Raw genomic sequence first — 20,163 nt, forward strand, 5'->3', positions numbered from 1 at the left:
CACCACCATTTTTGAGCAAATGGGCCTCAAAACACAGAGCAGAGAAGGGCAGTCGGGTCTGGAGTTCTCCCCGAATCTACAGAGTTGACGTGGCATCCACCGATTCCTCTGTGTTATGGAAACACAACGGAGGAATACAAACACCTCATAATTGATAATTCCCTCTCTACCCGTCTCTGCTCTTCTCTAAATGGACCTAAATTTTCTCTTTCTTTCATCACTAAACACCAGTCGGTTATCACTTGGTCAATTGGACGCCCCTATTATTATGGGATATTATTTATTCGTCATTAATTATCACTTACCAAAACTTTAGCCAAAACAAAAATTAAATAATTATCACTTGCCCAAAAGCTAAAAACCAGAAAAGCATATAAATATATATATTTATGGTAGCAGTACCTGTGCACAATTGGCAGAAACATATTAATTATTTATTTAATCCACTATTAATTAATAAAAATTAAATAGGCAGATAAAAATAAAACCACTTTCAATACGTGTATTTAATCCTCTCTCATGTAGTAGTTGAAAAACAAAACCCTAAAAGGGGTTCTCTGTAAGAAACGATTCGCCGCCGGGTTTGATCTCTTTTGTCTATCTATCCTTCCTTCCTTCTTCCTTTCTTTCACTCATTACCGTCACCTACCTCAATCTTCCAACCCCACTTCTCGATCCTCAGCTTCTTTTATCTCTTTTTCTTTCTAGAAACTGTTTTTCCTGCAGTTCTTCAAATTTCAGGGGAAAACCATGCTGGTTAGAATTGCTTTTCCTTGTTTTTTGGCCTAGTAATTCATCATGGAGATTGATAAAGTTGTCGCCTTTTTTTGTCGATCATATGTTTTTGATGCTCTGATATCAAAAAAATGATGATAAAGATTGCATTTTTATGAGGTTAAAGATTTGACTTTTAGGGTTGTTTGCAAGACTCTCTTGGTTTTTGGTGAAATTGATTATAAGGTTCTAATTTGTATTTGCTTTCTAGGGTTTTTAGGGTTGGTTGTTGGTGATTAAGCTTTTTAATTTTTTTTCCTGTGGAATGAGTGGATAGTTTTTTGCTGGTGAAGATGATATCTGACTTGGGTAGGAGACCAATGCTTGGGAGCAATGAAAATTCGTTTGGAGATGAGTTGGAGAAGGAAATAGGGCTGTTGCTTCGAGAACAGAGGAGGGAAGATGCTGATGATCGTGAAAAGGAGCTCAATTTGTATAGGAGTGGGTCAGCTCCACCTACTGTTGAGGGATCATTGAGTGCTGTAGGTGGATTGTTTAACCATGGAGTTGGTGGTGGCGGAGGCGGTGGCCCTGTGTTTTCAGACTTTGCCCGTGATAAGGGTGTTAATGGCTTCATGTCCGAGGAGGAGCTCAGGTCTGATCCTGCTTATTTGTCTTACTACTACTCCAATGTGAATTTGAACCCCAGGTTGCCACCTCCTTTGTTATCAAAGGAGGATTGGCGGTTTGCGCAGAGGTTACAAGGAGGGAGTTCTGCAATTGGGGATAGAAGGAAGGTGAATAGGAATGATAGCGTTGCAGGCACAAGATCACTTTTTGCAATGCCACCAGGTTTTAATTCCAAAAAACAGGAGACTGAGAACGATTCAGATAAAGTTCAAGGTTCAGTGGAGTGGGGTGGTGATGGATTGATTGGTTTGCCTGGATTAGGGCTAGGTAGCAAGCAGAAGAGTCTCGCTGAAATATTTCAGGTGAATATATTTGTGAAATTTTGTGTGTACCTAATTTACATTGTGAAGTTGAAATGTGGAGGGGTGATACCCAGTCCCGTCCCTGATGATGCAAAAAATGATAATCATTAGAAATTTTAGATTTGAGATACTGAAGGATTAACTGCATGCATGTTAGTTGCCTGATTGAATGGGAATTTAGAGAAATACAAGGTCGATTTGTCCTTGGATTGCTGTTAGTTCACAGTGTTCATGTCTTCCAACGGCTTGACAATATTTCTTGCATCTTCAACTTCTAGACCTGATTGTCTGTGATTTCATTACTGGAATGTTTACTCTTGGTGGGTGAGCGTAGTGCCTCTATTTTGGTCTCTGTTTCAATTTTTGTAGTTTTCTGGCATGCCCTTGTTATTGTGACTTCCTGCTCTCTAATGATTAAAAGTTGCCATTTTCTCCCACTGGCAGCATAGTTTAATCATTCTGTTTAACTTCAGGCTTGACTGCTTGCTTTAACATTTTCCTAAGCTTCCTTTCCTCTGTTTTATGATTCATTACGAAAAAACATGTAAATTGTGATTTCGGTTCACCAAGATTTCCTGGTCAGTAATGCAAAAAATTCAAGCTTATTTAGTCTCTTATCCTGATAAAAGGTTTGGAATGATGGTTTGCTCAAATTCATGGTTTCTAATTCTCTCTCTCTCTCTCACACATTTGTCATGGTATTGGATTTCAATGAAGTTTCAAGACCTTTTTCCTTTTTCCTTGAATAATGCATTTTGTTTTCAAAGAGCCATTCCACACATAGGTATGAAGAAAGAAATTAATACAGTGATCCAATTATAATTTGTTGAAAGTACTGTACAAAAAACCATAAGAAGTGGTTGAGAAGAATCTATACCTGCTATATTTGCCAATCGTGTGCCAACTAATCTAAAACATGGTGTTCAGTTGTTGCTACGCGAGTTATACAATTCTTATGTTTCAGATAGTGGACAGTCAGTGTTTGGCTATCTCTACAAGTTTGTAGGATAATTTCATTTGATCCATGCAATTTCCAGTTAATGTAGCACATAAATCATGTTAGGAAATATCTTCTCCGCAATGATGCGCAACAGATTGATCCTTTGTATGCTTATTCGTTCTTTATTCCTTATTTTGTAATGAGAAGTTAGACTGTGAATGATTTAGCTTGTTAATGCCCTTGTCATCAATTCTGGTGGTTAACTGCACAAGGCGTGCAGTTGTGCTTGCTTATTCTTATTGTGACGAAATATAGTTTGCTCATTCTCTGCTGTAAACTTGGATTTTGCAGGATGACTTAAGCCGAGCAACTTCTGCATCAGGACACCCTTCACGCCCAGCTAGCCGTAATGCTCTTGATCAAAATGCTGATCCTTTGGGCCCTGCAGAAGCTGAGATGGCTCAACTTCACCGCGATTTAGCGTCTACTGACCCTTTACGTTCTACTGTCAGTGCTCAGAGTGCATCTGCTGCTCAACATGTTGGACCACCCACATCATATTCATATGCTGCTGCTTTGGGTGCTTCCTTGTCTAGAAGTACCACTCCTGATCCCCAGCGTATTGCAAGGGCTCCTAGTCCTGGCCTTGCTCCTATTGGTGGAGGAAGAGCAAGCACTTCAGAAAAGAGAAACATTAATAGTCCAAGCTCCTTTAACGCGGTCTCATCTCAGGCAAATGATTCGGCAGATTTAGTAGCTGCTTTGTCTGGTATGAACCTTTCAAATGGTGTGGTAGATGAAGAGAATCGTTTGGCATCTCAAATTGATCAAGATGTTGATGACCATAAAAATTATCTTTTCAACCTGCCGGGTGGTCAGAACAATTCAAAGCAGCATGGTTACTTTAAGTCTGACTCTGGTCTTAGCAACAGCAGTGGTTCAGACCTTAGTAACTCTGCTCTTCAAACTGACTCTCGGAAAACTGGCATTCTTCGTAATAATTCATACCAAAAAGGATCTTCTACCTCCAACATGCTTAATGGCGGTGGTGGCCTACTCTCACAGTACCCACATTTGGATAGTCCAAACTCCTCTTTTTCAAATTACAATTCAAGTGGCTACACAGTGAATCCACTGACGGGCAATCTTGGCAACTTTAATCTTCCGCCATTGTTTGAAAATGCTGCCGCTGCATCCGCCATGGCTGTCCCTGGAATGGACTCAAGAATCTTAGGTGGATCAAATATAGGCTCTCCTGTTTCAGAGCATAATCTTAGTAGAATGGGGAATCAGATGGCAGGGAATGGTTTGCAGTCACCTTATATGGATCCAGCCTATTTGCAGTACTTGAGGACAGCTGAGTATGTTGCTAACCAGGTTGCTGCACTTAATGATCCTTCATTGGATAGGAACTATATGGGCAATTCATACATGGACTTGCTTCAAAAGGCCTATCTTGGCTCTGTGCTATCTCCTCAGAAATCGCCATATGGTGTTCCTGCAGGTACAAAGAATACCGGTTCCAATCATCATGGTTATTATGGGAATCCTGCTTTTGGTGTTGGGTTATCATATCCTGGAAATCCACTAGCAAGTCCAGTCATTCCTAATTCTCCTGGTGCACCTGGAAGTCCCCTAAGGCACAATGATTTTAACATGAGATTTCCTGGTGGAATGAGAAACTTAGCTGGAGGTGTCATGGGGCCTTGGCACTTGGATAATATAGACAATAGCTTTGCGTCCTCGCTGCTAGAAGAGTTTAAGAGTAATAAGACCAAGTGTTTTGAGCTCTCAGAAATTGCAGGGCATGTTGTCGAGTTCAGGTATATGCTGACTTGCACATGTTTGACTTCCTTTTGATAATACTGGCTTCTATTGACTTGTATTCTTTATGATCAGTGCGGATCAGTATGGCAGTCGTTTCATTCAACAGAAACTTGAAACTGCAACAACTGAAGAGAAAAACATGGTCTTTGAGGAGATTATTCCTCAAGCTCTTACTTTGATGACTGATGTGTTTGGTAATTATGTGATCCAAAAGGTATTTGGCATAGCTGTCTCTTCTTTCTGGAATCTTTGTCACTGCTAGCATTTTGACCCATATAATTGGATTTCTGCATAATGTCTAGTATTTGACTTTTAGCAGCTTTTTCTTCATTTTAGTTCTTTGAACATGGAATGGCAGCTCAAAGAAGAGAATTGGCTAGCAAGCTCTTTGGGCATGTGCTTACCCTCAGCCTTCAAATGTATGGTTGTCGAGTTATACAGAAGGTAATACTTTGGATTGAGTTTACATGTTCTAATGTTGGTTTTCCTGCTAGGATTTCTATCAAGTTGTGGATGGAGTATCTGTGGTTGATTGCCTTGTATCAAACTTATTTTGAAATTAAACCTCATCTAACTGAATCGTCATGGTAAATTTCGTTAACTCTTTTAGGCTATTGAAGTAGTTGACGTGGACCAGAAGATTAAAATGGTTGAAGAGCTTGATGGGCATGTCATGCGCTGTGTACGTGATCAGAATGGAAACCATGTTATCCAGAAGTGCATTGAATGTGTCCCAGAAGATCATATTCAATTTATTGTCTCCACTTTCTTTGGCCAAGTTGTTACTCTTTCTACCCATCCTTATGGGTGTCGCGTGATACAGGTACACATACATACTTATGCTTCAGAATTAATATTTTAAAGCATACCCTATCAAAGGGATCAATGCCATCTGAACCTTTCAACATTCTTTGTATGGCAGAGAGTCCTGGAACACTGCAGTGACCCAAAAACTCAAAGCAAAGTGATGGAAGAGATTCTTGGATCTGTGAGCATGTTGGCGCAGGATCAATATGGCAATTATGTTGTTCAGGTTCATACTTTTCTGAAAAGAACTCGGCCTTGCACTTTATGTTTAGCTTTTTTTCTTCATTTGCTGTGAAAGATCAAATTTTTGTGTTTTATAGTCCAAAAATGTCAATTTGGTTTCCTTGACCTTGCAACTGTTGTCAAATTGATAAGTATCTTCTTGATTTGATCATGAATAGGTGATCACTTGATTGTATTTTGGTTTTGAGATTGCTTGAGTACTATTTGGATGCAGTTCTAGTTTTTACTCTTGTCAGTTCTTCATTTCTCACCTTTTGATTGATTTTCTTCCTTGTTTAATATGGTGGATTGGTGGGAGGGGGAAGGGGAGGGGGATTGTTCGAAGGTAATCTCATGGAGGGTTGTTCATATTATTGGTGTTTTTTATACCTCCAACTCCTAACTGTTTCCGTAGATGAACATTTTTTGGTTTAGAATTTCACTCGAGTGCTGGAATTTTTAGAATGCAAGTAGGAAGCTATAAAACACGCAAATACAAATGAATCGACTATTTAAATCTTAGTTCTCAGAGATTAGTGTCATTGGCAGTAATCATAGGTGCTATAAATTTGAGCAGTTGTGATGGTTTAATGTAGATATTATCTTGTCAACAATTCCTGACGTCATGTTGCGCGGTTTGGGTATATTTACTGGGTTCCAATTCCTTGAACCTTCTTCTGATCTTGCTTTACTTGTAATAGCATGTACTGGAGCATGGCAAGCCACATGAGCGTACTGCTATAATTCAGGAGCTAGCCGGAAAGATTGTCCAAATGAGTCAGCAGAAATTTGCCTCAAATGTAGTTGAGAAGTGTTTGACTTTTGGTGATCCTAGTGAACGTCAGCTTCTGGTGAATGAGATGCTTGGTACAACTGACGAGAATGAGCCTCTTCAGGTTTGTCATTTCTTCCCCTTATAAATGATTCACGTTTAGTAATCTGAGAGTCGCAAGGGCTATAAAAAGTTTGATTATGCAAATTATAGCAGCCTATGAATAAGAAACAGTGTGAAGTTGATTTCAGGCTATGCAAAAGTTCAGTAGAAGATTGGTTGTTTTAACAGCCTGCCTCTTTATGCTTCTCTATGCAGGCAATGATGAAAGATCAATTCGCAAATTATGTTGTACAGAAAGTGCTGGAAACTTGCAGCGATCAGCAACGGGAATTGATCTTGTCAAGAATCAAAGTTCATCTGAATGCTCTGAAGAAATACACATATGGGAAGCATATTGTTGCGCGGGTAGAGAAACTTGTTGCTGCTGGTGGTATGTAGTTGCTTTCTTAATAAGTTAGTGTCTTCTGTAGTTACCTAAAAGAATTCACAGGGATGCCCAAATAGCTTCTTGCAAATTTCTGGTGTCCTGGATTCAGAAATTCAGACCTAAACCTGAATTTTACTTTTTGCTTGTTTGCGTCTGCTGGTGGTAATTTTTGACTCTCTCGAGCAATTTTGTGGCAATAAAAGGCCTATAATAACCTTCGGTAACCTAATATTGTGTGGAATTGCTCATGCTTTAGAGGGCTGTTCGGATGCCTGTTAGTAATTAACTAATAACTGTAGGCCTGTTGAAGGTTCAGCAATTCTCCTGGAACGTCTTTAGTTATTTTGGTGATGCAACTTATTTCAATCAGGTAAGGCGCATTTTGTAATTGACTAATTACCTTGATTGTGTGCAGAAAGGAGAATTGCTCTTCAGAACCCACATCCTGCTTAGATCAGATAGGAAAGGAAGTTGTACAGCTAACAGAGGATAGTTTGAGCTACCTCTCTTCTCTTTCTCCGGAATCTAGTGTTCGTGCCCTATGCCTGTCTTCAACAGGTGTCTTGGGCGACTGCAAATAAAGTTGTTGCTTGTACTAGAAACCTGTACATTGTGTAGTTTAAGGTTTATACGTAGAATCTAGTAAGCCGAGGCTCGGATGTCAAGTGTTCCTGGTCGCCTTGCAGAGGAGATAAATGACAACACGTGTTTAATGCATGTAAAAAGGATAAAATGTGAGGTAGTTTATGTTTCATCGCGACTGTACAAATGTTGCCTTGTGGAGAGTTGATCTTTTAGGTGAGAGCCAGAAAGTTTTATCATGTAAGGTATTGACAATTTTCATGTCATGGCCAAAGTATATTTAAATTCTCTCTGATCTGCCATGTTTCAATTTTGTGGTATTAGCTATTTCTGTGTTTTAGTATAGTCTATTACGTTGATTTTTTATCTGGGGATGTTACATTGAATGGTTCGTAAGGTTGCCATTCTTGTACTCTCATTGATCATTAAATGGGATAAAAACTCGTCCAAGTGGAGGAAATCTAGTTGTGAATTACTGTGCTGCCCGCCGAAGGATGGCCAGGGTCTCTGAGAACTCGAAGCTTAGCTGTGTCTTGCCGGTGTTTGAAGCACCGTAAGTTTTAGGCTGTAATGCAGCTGCATCTAGCAGAGCCTTAAACCATCCTCTTCCTTCTTCCAGCGCAGAGGGCTAAAGAAGACGGCAATTGAAAAGGCAGAAAATCGAGTGATAAAAAATTTAACCATTTCTCCTGAGTTACATTAAATATTTTTCAATGCTTTGCACTCGTCGACAGCTTATGTAATGTAATTGTGGATGCGGGGGAGGGAAGAGAGACCCCTTATATGTGCCTTGAGCAATTATAACCATAAGCAGCAAACGTTGACGATCTCTAATCAGCTCTTATGACAACTAAAACCAAAAAAATCATTGCCATTCCGTTATGCAATACAGAAACATTTCTTACCAAAAATTGAGAAAAAAAAAAAGGAGGAAACATTAGAACGCGTGAAAAAACAAAACATGAAAAAATCGCAGAATAATCCTAAGCGATTGTTTTCTTTTCTAATCTAATTCATCACCACCGTCCTCCTCAATCTTTTGTCCGAAACCTCTAGGCCCAGCTCTTGCTCTACTTCCCATCTTCCCCTTCTTAACCCTTTTCTTCTTCTCAGCTGCCTCCTCTTTCTCGAATTGCTCTCTTTCCCTTTTTTGCAAGAAATCCGTCACACCCATGTAGATTACCTGAGAAAGCGATCAAAACCATGAAAAATTAGCAGCAACCCACGTCAGGATATCACAAATCTGAGCACCCCCATCAAATTTAATTCTGGAAATTCTCACAAGAAATTAGAAAGAAAAAAAAAGAGAGAGTTGCAGATGTGTGTGCAAAAAAGGCTGCAGCTTTGAGTTTTTACCCCAACGGTGAGAATAGATAAGCCTACGAAAGCAACGAACAGCAGTGCAAATATGATGGAGGATGCACCATCATCACCTGCGGAGACCAGTTCTTGGGAATTCTCAACGGTGCTCGCCTCTAAAAGCAAAAAACTGTCCCTAAAAGCAGAAATTTTCCATCCTTTACCGGTTTTTAGAGGAAGCGCGCAGGGTGGATTTGGATAAGATAATTTTCTCCTTGAGGGAAAAGAGGAAGGTACCAATGCATGAGGCTTAGGCCTGAGAACTAAAGACGTTGGAAGATGTGAAGGGGATATAGTTATGGATGTTGTGGCCATGAGACATCTGCCACCACTTCTTCCAGACTATCTTCCACCGTAGTTTTCCTAGCTATCCAACTCCCATGAGTCTTTTTGGCTTCCGGCTCCCAGCTGGGTAGGATAGTGTTCGGGGAAATCAAGGGAAAACATCAATCATCTTGCTGAGTGTGCTGTAAAAGACTCAATGAAAGACTGACACGTGTCATAACAGCACTTCCTCTTTATTGTTTCCTCCACTGAATATTATTTACTTTAGTAAATTCATTTAGACAAATTTTTATACGTTAAGAGCATAAAAACTAAATCGTGCATATGAGATTAATCTTTTATACATAGATATCATAATACCAGCAATTCTAAATACATGTTATAAGCAGTAGATAAAGAGATATTTCAATTTAGTAACATTATGGATTAATAATTCTAAATATCCAAGTCTAATTGAGCATTCTGGATTGTGATTTTTTGCAAATTTTTTTTTTTTTTTTTTTTTACGTTTTTTGTAAATATATATTTTTAATTAAATTTTTACCTCAAATATATCAAATTATTACATTATATTTTTTTATAAAAAAATTCTAAAATAGCAATCCGAACGGGAACTTTCGTAGCAGTATTGGTCATTTGGTTGAGCTACTCTAGTGCTCCATAAACGTTTATTATTACTTATTCGGGTCAGAAGGGAATATTTCTTTTTTTTTTTTTTTTATGGGAAAAGATATTGATTTTTGGGCCTAGCTAACCAATTTGATATTGGGCTGACTTCTCTATGTGATCAAGAATAATGGATGGTTACGTCTATTCAAGTGATGTCGGGACCTGCCACATCTTCCATTATACTAGTACATCTTTTCATTTTTGCCTGTCTTATTTCCTTTCTGATAGGGCAGGGCAGTAGGCAAAGCATACTTTAGATGGCATGACTGTTAACAATGCACATTGCACCAGGAAAGAATGATACGCAACACATTTCGGAAATGGGGCAGGGACGGTCCCTGAGCAGTTAAAAGGCCATGATTTGGCCAAAAAATTTTGTGCAGTCCAGATAACAAGTTGTGCATCGATTTTCATACCGTGTGTGGGGCCCGCAAAATTTTGTATTAAAGTTACACTATGTGCAAATAAAGTTACGCCGTGTGTAATCAAAGTTACGCGCTGTTGAAAATGACCAAAACCGTTGGGGACGGTTGCACCTGCAACCGTCTGTGCCCTTTGTCCACACTAGGGTTGCAAATGAATCAAGCGGCTCGAGTCAAGCTCGACTTGAGCTCGATTCTTGGATTGCGAGCTCGAGTATATATATATATATATTTTATTTTAAGTATATATATATATTTTTTTATTTTAAGTATATATATATTTTTATATTTTTATAATTTTAATAGTAAAATTACATATATATCCTTAATATTTTATTATTTATTAAGAAAAAAATATTATTTTTTTATTTTTTTCGAGTTCGAGCTCGAGTTGAAATTGTCAGCTCGTCGAACTCGAGCTCGAGTTCGAGTTTAATGAAATTATGTTGAGACTCGGTTCGATTAGGTCAAAACTCAACTCGACTCGACTCGGCTCGTTTGCAGCCCTAGTCCACACATTTCAGGGTGGCAACGGGAGCTGGTGCGCTAGGGTAGAAATGGGGCGGGGCGGAGCGAAGGCAGGGGCAAAAAATTTTCCCCGCCTTAAAACGGGACGGGGGTGGGACAACATACACCCGGCCCATCTTCAACATACAAAAAAAATTATATATATATGTGTTTAAATTTATAGATGTATATATAATACATATATATATACACACACAATTAGTTATAATTCAATTTTTTATATTTAATAATATAATTAATAACATAATTGTGAACATATAATTGTGACTTCATTCTATAGCATCTCAGTTGAATATTTTAATGTTATTTTCATGCCATTGACAGGTTGCTAATATTCTTTAGTTACTAGTATTTGCAACTCGTTAAATGGTTTAAAGTTGAGTACTTAAGCATTTCTTATTAAATATTTTGAAATAGAATAAATGATAAAATTGTCCCATAAATAAGTAGATTGTTAAATATGATAGGTTGATTTATTCCCCCACAGGGATTGAGGGCGAAACGGGGTGGGAGTGGGGCAGGAGGCAAGAGGCAAGGGATGAGAAAGTTATTTGACAATGGGACGGGGGGTGAGGAATCCTTCCCCTGCCCCATTGCTACTCTTAAACACGTTTAGCTGCACCATGCATTAACGTTTGGTTTAGTTGATAAGGATGAAGCGTTTCCTCACAAAATCAGTTATGTATACGAGTCTAACTATAGATGTGAGAGTTGTGTTAATAGATAATCTATAAATATGTAAATGAGCCATACTTAGATCACAGACATAGTGATCTACAAACTTACGGTCACCTATTATAACAAATTTTTGTAATACCACAAAACACTCCTTCAACATTGCTAATTTATACATAGCCCCAATTTTACTTAATTTTTTTCTCATGTGTCGGTGTTCCCTTTCTCCGTCTATTCCCCATTTCCCTACCTTTGCTTGGCTTCCACTGCCTTTACCTTGTCTACTTCCTTTACTCACCCTTCTTTACTGTGCCTCTTTTACTTCATTCTAGGTCCCCTGAATACAAAATGTTTATTATTCAATTTTGGTACAAAATAATAATTAGGGCACCCACACAACTATCAAAAACTCAAGAATTAGGTTGCACAAAACCCAATGATAATTTGGAAGACAAGAAGGTATAGAATGTTGAGTTTGAGGGTGAGACAACTTGGTGTTGCCCTTCAATTTTTCTACCTTTCTTGTTTAAACCCTGATTCTCAACTGAGTTGTACAACAAATTCAAGGTTGTCTTGATTTGTGAGATTTTGAACTTTTCTTTTACTAATCGTGAATTGTGAAAGCAAAAAATGCCACGAAAATCATGGCAAAAGGCAATAGTTTTGTTCATACAAGGTGAAGGAGATGGTTAAGGTTGCTTGTGAATACAAGAGATTGACAATGCAATGAGGCTGAGGGGGCTGTTTGCAAAATTTGGAACTATGGGAGAGGAGTATATAAATTGATTTGCTTTGCTTACATAACTAGACAAGCAGGTAAACATTTTATTCCAAAGTGATCGAACGGCCATAGGGCGTCCGTAACTCAAAATCAAGTTATGGACTGTGATGGCGCTATTTTTTCTATGTAAATATATGTAAGAGATCTATAATTTTAGAAATATGTCTTGATGGTGACTAGAATTGAAACTATTTAAACTTTCTATTACAAAAGAAGAGAGAAAAAAAATGGTGCATCATGCCAAAGAAGTCAAAAATCATTTGAGCAATTAGAGAGATATTGAATGACGACTCACAATGCAAAATGGGCCGTTTTGGAAAAATTTAATGAGCTAGATTTGGCAAATGAATTTGCCAAGAGGCAGATTATCCTTTTGAATTGTTATTTTTTGGAGTTTCTGTAGAAAAACATAATGTAGTGATTTGATATATGCGAAGCAAAAAGTGATTAAGAAATTTATTCATGAAATCGTAAGAAATTTTGGATAGAAAATTGCAATCCAAACACCACATTAACCTTTTTTTTTTTTTTTTGTCTTTTTGAGGGTTTGAGATACTAACTTCAATCTGCAATTATAGGTCATTTTCATATGACCCTTTGGATATCGTAAAGACAACATGCATTTTTCTTAATTAAATATCACTAACACAAGAACGGACAACTTCTTCATTTTAAAAAAAATTGTGTTAGAATTTTGTTGTCAACGTGAGAGTTGTATTGATGAATATTCTGTAGATATACATATAAGCCATCTATGATTTCGGAGATATGCCCACTAAAGTCACCCAAAACTTTTTATTACCCCAAAAAAAAAAAAAATCAAACGTCTACAGACGGAGTGGAAGGTGAACAAGATACTCTACCAGATCCAAGTATACAAGCCTTTACGGTGAAAAAATGGATTACTTGTAGCAATTTTTTGTGGCGGCATACGTACCGGTAGTACCGGCTATTTGATGTCTTTTGAGAACCCAATCCGCCGTAATGTCCATTTTTGTTGTTGTTACCAGAATGTTTTCATGGGGCAATTTTCGAGGAGAGATATCCCCTCGAACTTCAGGATCTGCATCATGCGATCATGTTGTAACTGGCTCTGCTCACCGTTGACGTGCCTAGGAATCTGGGCGTGGGGGCTAGTTCGTGGACAATCCAACGGTGAAGAGAGCAGCACCACAGCAGCTCCCAGTTTGTGCAGTCGGTAATTGTCCACGTCTTCCCGACACAGCTGTTTTCCAAAGTTAAATAATTCCATTGGTCCACGATGCCGCCTTTGGTATCTTTTCACCAATAACATCTCCACTTTGTGTTTGCGCTTTTTATCCCCATTTGCAGCAATGAATGCAATCAAGAGTCAAACGATGAAATGGAAGCTGGAGAAACCCGAAAACCGCTGCAGCCGCAATTCGGTCAATAGTAGAAAGAATTTCCTAAAATTGGGACCAAAAAATGTACAGTATACTCTTACACAATTTATGTTTGTAGCGGTATTACCAATCCTATGGTGGTAGTCCTCTTATTTGGATTTGCTTGACAAAATTGGAATACTACAGAATTTACACCTACATTCGTATGTATATGCATTTAGGCAATAAATTAGAAATCTATAAATGTATGTAAGTGTACGTACATTTCAGTGTTAATTTACTTTATTCTTACAGAGCCGATAAAAAAAAAAATCAACTTGGTCATTTGATACTCAGAAAATAAATTAGGGGTTGGGATTTGGATTCTTGAGAGTCTCTGATTAGAAGAAAATTCGTCATCATGAATTGGTGGTAATCAAAGACACTAAATTTTGACAAAAATAACCCATACTTTTTTTTTTTTTGATAATAAAAATAACACATACTTGATCTAACTAGCGTATGAGTACCTTTCCAAAGCAAGGAAGGTTTTGGGTAAGGATCGGAGAAGCGAGAGAGAGTGGAGCCCAAGTGGACGGAGAGCGAGTGAGAGAATTGGAAGAAGAAGATTTTCCCAAACATCAGACAGCAAATAAAGTAAGAGAGATAGATATTTAGAGGATCAAAAATATCTTAGCCAAGGCATCCAGCGTGGCACCCCATTTGGAATCAGATATTGCACTTTTTCCTTCACTTTTTAGTATTTCCCCAACTTATTTATTTCCCCCCATTTTCCACCGCCCTCTTCTTCTCTTTCTCTTTATTTCTCCTAAAAGTATCTTCCCATTTCCCCCCCCTGAGAGAAAATAAAATAAATTACGTGCCGTTTTTTTTTTTTTTTTGGCTGAATTCAGGCATGGGCGAAGAAGTGAAAATTAACGGTTACGATAACGGCAGCGGCAGCGGCAGCGGTGATGACGACAGAGTATCCGATTGGGAAGCCGGATTACCTGGCATCGATGATTTGACTCCCTTATCTCAGGCGTTGATTCCGCCGGATCTTGCTTCGGCCTTCAGAATCACCCCGGAACCTTCCCGGAGCATGCTCGACGTCAACCGTGAGTCTCAGAAAATTTTAGCCTCCCTCTGCGGCGGAGCCAGCGGCGGCAGTAGTCATCACTCTCAAGCCTTATCTTCGTCGAATAATTTCAAATCATTCCACGATGGAACCACCATCACCGGCAACCGGACCCACCGGGACAACATGATTATTGATATTGACGAAACCACCGATCTGACCCGAGAAGGCTCCGATTCCAGGAAGACCCGAAGATTAACGGAATCCCCGACTGAAGAAGCTGATTCCTCAGCTGCCGGGAAAAATAGTTGTACTAATAATAATGAGAATTGCGGGGAGGATGTTTCTGCCCGGACTTTGAAGAGGCCGAGGCTGGTGTGGACTCCGCAATTGCACAAGCGGTTCGTCGACGTCGTGGCTCATTTAGGGATCAAAAATGCTGTCCCAAAAACAATTATGCAGCTGATGAACGTGGAAGGATTAACGAGAGAAAATGTTGCCAGTCATTTGCAAAAATATCGCCTTTATTTGAAGAGAATGCAAGGTTTGTCGACGGAGGGCCCGTCCTCGTCGGATCATTTGTTCGCCTCGACGCCGGTGCCGCCGAGCTTGCATGACTCTACCGGTGGTGGCAGCGGCGGAGCTGCAACCGGGCATGGACATGGACATGGGAATAGTAATGGGCATGTTGGTATGCCGATTCCGATGCCTTATCCGCCTCCGGCGGGGGCACAGATGGTTTCGGTGCCGATGATGGGAATGCCGGGGCCGACCCCGGGCGGTTATCATGGGTATGAATCTCATCATCATCATCACCACCATCACCATCAGTATGGTATGGTACAACAGCAGAGGGACTGGGCTGGGAATAAATTTGCGACTTTGGCGCCATATCATCACCATGTTGCTCCTAATGATAAATAACTTTTTCAAGTCTTTTGATGTGCCGAGGAGTAGTAGAAAGGATAGGTGAGGTTCTTGTTTTCTGTATTGCAGTCTCATTTAACATTATTGGAGTTCTTCATTTATTTATTCATTTTTGTTTCTTAGTTTAGCTGATACAAGTTGGTTTTGGGTGTAGGATAGAGTGAGCTCTTTGGGAATGTGACTAGGCGAATTGCCAATAGGATTTTTTCCTTGGTAGATTTTTTTTTAAATTTGTTTCGTGGGTGAATTAATGGCATTTTGATCTTGTCAAGCTTCCTCTTCCTTCCTCAGTTTGGGTCCATTAGCTCTATCCTCAATTTTAGATCATTCTCCAGTTCAAATGTAGACATTCTTCTTGGTGCAGATGCAATGATCTTTCAGCGCCTGTTGGTTTTATGCCCTCACAGCCTTATCCATGTTAGTCATTGCATGGTCACGTACAACTTCACGTTTGATGCCATCAGAACCAAAACGGGATTCATTTTCTTGTTATAGTCTCCAAAATGATTAGACTATTGCCTATTATTATGCGTCAGAATGCAAAACAAATTATGCTGCTCTGTGGTGCCTTGTTTGTGAACAAATCTGTAATGCCTGCATGACAAGGAGCCACTGTTCTCAGTGATTCTTGAATTGCAAATGTTGACACTTATCATATGAGAATAATCTCAGTTACAGCTTGAACATTCATGCAACAACAGTGTAAAGAGTGACTTGTTTCTTAAGTGAATGTAAAACTGCGTTTTAGACAACTAAACTCTTTGACTTGTCCTACTTTTTTTTGTAAGGTGCTGACTGCTGAGAGTAAATCCAACCGGAAACAATGTTTGATTTTTGATTAATGTGATTGAATTTTGGATTGATGAGAAGAAATTAAATGTGGTTGCAAGGGGATGCTCATTCTAGATACAGGAAATGTGTATAATTGAAGTATACATCTTACACTTAAATAAAGTGTACATTCATATATGCTTCCGACTCAATAGTGCAAATTTCTCAATGAATTTTAATCACTGAATTTCAACTTATATTGTAGCTTGAGCATGGACCCTTCAGATGTTGGTGAAGTTTCAATGAAACCATTGGAAACAGTTTCAGATGTAACCAGTGACATTCTGCACCCATATGTTAGCTAGGCAGCAGAAAGACTACGGCTCGAAATCTAGTGGTGATACATTAAGTGGAAGTTGGTCTCAGGATAATATCATCTACCTGCTGCAACTTGTTAGTATATTCTTAGCCTGTTCATTATTGATAATAGTATTTTCTTATGTATTAATGACTGCTGAATGTTCCTCTACAGCAACCAGATCACAAATAAATAATAGAATTAGTCAAACATTTGCCAGCAGCTCTTGCCCATTGGTATTCTATGCCTATCCTCCTTTATCTACGTTTATGTATCAGGCCTTTTCTTTACAAAAAGAATTAAAAAAAAGAAAAAGAAAATTGTACATGCAAGGGCGAATATTCTCAAGTTTTGACTAATAGGACATTACTTAATTGAAATGTTTTCCTTGACTATATTAATTTGTATTCGTTTCAGTTGGGCTATAAAGGTGGACTGTTTTCAGTACAGCTAGGGAACAATGAGATACTGTCTACATCACTAGGCTGTAGCGTAATGCATGGATACATGACTCTGATTTCTTTCCCTGGATGTGTTTAAACTTGTGCATTTCGGCAAGTGAAGTGAACTAAAGCCATATAGCTGCAGCTTGCAATATATGTGTTGTTTTGCAATCATCTTCTTGATTTATATTGTTTCTTTTAAAGAGCTGGAGATCAGTGCAGATTTTCCCAAATGTTGGATTTTCTGTGTTATAGTCATCATGTAATAATCATTTTTCTGTTCTAGTTTTGCAACTCTAATTTTTGCCTATCCCTACTACCATCCCAAAAAAATGAAATTACTTAAATAGCTTCTGATCAACACATGCTGGATATATTGTTTGCTGTTGATTGGTGAACTTTAATGAGACAGTTGCAGCCCGTTTACTGCTTATTGCACTGGCACTCGACAAAGGGACTTGTTTCTGGATATAGTTGAGTAGATACTAGATAGGGAAAGCCTACTCAGCAACCAGCCTTGGATTGGCCATGCCCTGTGTCTTTTTTTTTTCCCCTCTAATCGATCCCAGTGGATATATTAAAATTTGTTTGCATGTTTGGTTTCCACATCTAAAATTGTGTTTGTATTTTTCCTAAGTGACTTGTTTGGACTTGGAAATGGATCACTTTCACAACTGTGTTCGAGTTTAAGAATTTACTAATTCTCCTCTTTAAGAGTTGCATAGGATTCGATTTGGGTTGTAAAAGTGTAGAAAACTACGAAGAGAAAATTTCTTATATGTCAAGTATGTAGCCTGATTCCTAGCTTAAAATTGGTTAATTGTTGACTTTATACTGTTAATATGGTACATGATCGACACTAACAATTTCACAGACAATTGACTGAACGATAAAACTGATTTATGTTTAACTAAATTTATTACGAGATCATCGTCTTAGATGAACTTAAACATCAATTTCACTATTTTTTTCTTCCGAAACGATAGAAGCTTTTATTACTCAAAAGGGTAACCATACATAATCATCAACTTCACTATGACAAATTTCTAAAGCTAGAAATTGGCCGCTCAGGAATCAACTCACTTGTTGCAACCACGGTTTAACGTCTCATACCACCTCTATCCAACTACAGCCAGGAAATTTTTTCAGTTTCTTTTTCTTCATTATCCTCTTCAGCCTCGTAGCTTTTCCCCACCTACTGGAAGCAGAATATAGATTTGACAACAAAACACTACTTCCTCGACTCTCAGGCTCAAGTTTAACCAGCTGATCTGCCGCAATTTCTGCTAGATCGACATTGCCATGCTGTCTACATGCACCTAATAATGCTCCCCACACAAATAAGTCAGGCTCCACTGGCATCCTCTGAATGAAACCATAGGCCTCGGCAAGCTTCCCTGCCTTTCCAAGAAGATCAACCACGCAAGCATAATGCTCTAATCTTGGCTCAATCCCATACTTTTCTTGCATCAATTGGAATAGGCTCTCTCCAAGTGGTACCTTCCCTGCATGACTACAAGCTGTCAGAGCAGCAGTAAAAGTCAAGTGATTCAGCTCTCTTTCTTCCTCTCTTAGCATTTTGTTGAATAGTTCAATTGCTTTGTCAGAATGTCCGTGATTTGCATAACCAAAAATCATGGAATTCCAAGTAACTGTATTCCTTTCAGGCATGTTGTCAAACAACCCCCTTGCTTCATTGATATACCCGCATTTGGCGTACATGTCGATGAGAGCACTCCTGACAAAGATATCCTTCTCCATTTCCATCACGATTGCATAGCCATGTATTTCCTTTCCATGTTTTATATCTGCTGCAGTTGCACAAGCAGGCAAGAGACCACTGATTGTAGCTGTACTCGGACGCGTCCCAGCATCCAACATCCATTTAAATGTATCAAAAGCCTCTTTGTTACAAAAGTTCTGCACAAAACCAGAAATTACAGAAGTCCAGGACACCATATCAGGCTCAATCCCATCTTTGCGCATCTGTCTGAACGTTTCCCAAACCATCACTTCATCATTTTCTTGCGAAAATCCAGCAATAATTGTATTCCATGTGATCACATTGGTCTTCATTCCTAGTAACTTCATTTCTTGAACCAAAACCAATGCCTGCTTAACAATCCCATGTTGAACATATCCAGAAACCATAGCATTCAGAGCCACTAAATCTTTATCCGCCATCCTGTCAAACACCCTTTTTGCACTCTTGATGTTCACACATTTCGAATACATATCAATCAGCGCACTGATCACAAAAGCATCAGACTCAAAATCATATTTCACCACCAAAGCATGTACTGTTTCACCAGTTCGCATATCGGAGAGTTGCCCACAAGCTTTTAGTGCACTAGGAATGACAAACTCACTGAGCTTTCGTCCTTCCTTTTGCATTTCAGAGAAAACATGCATTGCCTCCTGATACAACCCATTGCGAGCATAGGCCCCAATTAGAGCAACCCAACGTCGAACATTTGACTTGGGAATTTCATCGAACAGCTTCTGAGCATGGGATAACTGTTTGCACTCAGTATAAAAGGCTATGAGCTTAGAAGCGAAGTGGGGTTTACAAGCCAACCCGTTGATAATCAGGTGAGCGTGTAAAGCTCTACCAGATTGCAGGGCTCGATCTCGACCAAATTTCTCAATGATTTTTGTGTAGCTATTGGATGAGGAGTGAAAGGGACGGAAACTTAAAAGAAATTTCTGCAGAGGGCTCCATCTGGGAACGATTGTTGTACTAAGATCAGCCCTCCTAAACATGTGAATATCTACATTGGTTTAGGCAAGATCAATGTTGACACATATACAGAAGCTCTTCAAAATTCAAATCCACATCCCCGGTTATACGTAGGGTAGAAATCTCCGAACTTGATCTAAAATTAACAAAGCAGTTTAATGTTTTAAACCTTAATTGTGACAAAATATATGAGCACTTGGCTGCATTAGATGAAAGTGGTAATCGAAAATTGTACCTCTTTTTTCTTTCGTGAAATGGTATGCTGAAACGAAAGCTCTTTCTTCCAAGAGCTGAGAGTTATTGATGGATAGAAAATTGCGCTGGGAATAAAAGAACAAGGAAAAAAGAAACGAAACGCCGTTCAAAGAGGTAAGACCATGTAAGCTACAAACTTGAATCTAGTTTATCACCAGGGAAATGCTTCATGACTATTATCAA

At 38.9% G+C, this 20,163-nt stretch overlaps 3 protein-coding genes and 1 long non-coding RNA gene across 7 annotated transcripts; 2 read left to right on the forward strand and 2 right to left on the reverse strand.

Annotated features, from left to right (window-relative positions):
* Positions 1-521: 521 nt before the first annotated feature.
* On the forward strand, positions 522-7,656 carry LOC113710065 (pumilio homolog 2-like). Its single transcript, XM_027232914.2, has 9 exons — positions 522-1,706; positions 2,998-4,469; positions 4,546-4,687; positions 4,810-4,917; positions 5,084-5,296; positions 5,396-5,506; positions 6,204-6,398; positions 6,593-6,767; positions 7,180-7,656. The coding sequence occupies exons 1-9, from the start codon at positions 1,068-1,070 to the stop codon at positions 7,215-7,217; spliced, it is 3,093 nt and encodes a 1,030-aa protein (XP_027088715.2). The 5' UTR covers positions 522-1,067; the 3' UTR covers positions 7,218-7,656.
* Positions 7,657-8,187: 531 nt separating this feature from the next.
* On the reverse strand, positions 8,188-9,079 carry LOC113710072 (uncharacterized). The gene is made up of 2 exons (XR_011818656.1): positions 8,703-9,079; positions 8,188-8,529 (listed from the first exon to the last, which is right to left on the reverse strand). It is a non-coding gene; the product is annotated as an uncharacterized lncRNA (long non-coding RNA).
* Positions 9,080-14,161: 5,082 nt separating this feature from the next.
* LOC113710111 (transcription factor PCL1-like) lies at positions 14,162-17,454 on the forward strand. Of its 4 annotated transcripts, none has more exons than XR_003452792.2 (3): positions 14,163-15,455; positions 16,450-16,637; positions 16,960-17,454. XR_003452792.2 is itself a non-coding variant. In XM_072060449.1 (2 exons), exon 1 carries the CDS (start codon positions 14,325-14,327, stop codon positions 15,408-15,410), a length of 1,086 nt encoding a protein of 361 aa, XP_071916550.1. In that variant the 5' UTR covers positions 14,162-14,324; the 3' UTR covers positions 15,411-15,455; positions 15,568-15,684. The 4 variants fall into 4 exon arrangements, 2 of the variants coding, with proteins under 2 accessions (XP_071916550.1, XP_027088757.1); XR_011818659.1 differs by lacking the exon at positions 16,960-17,454 and adding an exon at positions 16,717-16,764; XM_072060449.1 differs by lacking the exons at positions 16,450-16,637; positions 16,960-17,454 and adding an exon at positions 15,568-15,684 and having other exon boundaries at positions 14,162-15,455.
* Positions 17,455-17,949: 495 nt separating this feature from the next.
* On the reverse strand, positions 17,950-20,112 carry LOC113710127 (pentatricopeptide repeat-containing protein At5g59600-like). Its single transcript, XM_027232964.2, has 2 exons — positions 19,961-20,112; positions 17,950-19,861 (listed from the first exon to the last, which is right to left on the reverse strand). The coding sequence occupies exon 2, from the start codon at positions 19,746-19,748 to the stop codon at positions 18,093-18,095; it is 1,656 nt and encodes a 551-aa protein (XP_027088765.2). The 5' UTR covers positions 19,749-19,861; positions 19,961-20,112; the 3' UTR covers positions 17,950-18,092.
* Positions 20,113-20,163: the final 51 nt, after the last annotated feature.

The sequence above is a fragment of the Coffea arabica genome, chromosome 1e (genome assembly GCF_036785885.1).
Source record: "Coffea arabica cultivar ET-39 chromosome 1e, Coffea Arabica ET-39 HiFi, whole genome shotgun sequence".
In the NCBI taxonomy this organism is placed as follows: Eukaryota; Viridiplantae; Streptophyta; class Magnoliopsida; order Gentianales; family Rubiaceae; genus Coffea; species Coffea arabica.

Bases quoted from the DNA above. Each gene is read 5' to 3' on its own strand.
- LOC113710065 (XM_027232914.2), top strand. From the start codon at position 1,068: ATGATATCTGACTTGGGTAGGAGACCAATGCTTGGGAGCAATGAAAAT. The intron at 1,707-2,997 runs GTGAATATATTT...TGGATTTTGCAG, and splicing joins GTCTCGCTGAAATATTTCAG to GATGACTTAAGCCGAGCAAC. The intron at 6,768-7,179 runs GTATGTAGTTGC...GATTGTGTGCAG, and splicing joins GAAACTTGTTGCTGCTGGTG to AAAGGAGAATTGCTCTTCAG.
- LOC113710127 (XM_027232964.2), bottom strand. From the start codon at position 19,748: ATGTTTAGGAGGGCTGATCTTAGTACAACAATCGTTCCCAGATGGAGC.
- LOC113710111 (XM_072060449.1), top strand. From the start codon at position 14,325: ATGGGCGAAGAAGTGAAAATTAACGGTTACGATAACGGCAGCGGCAGC.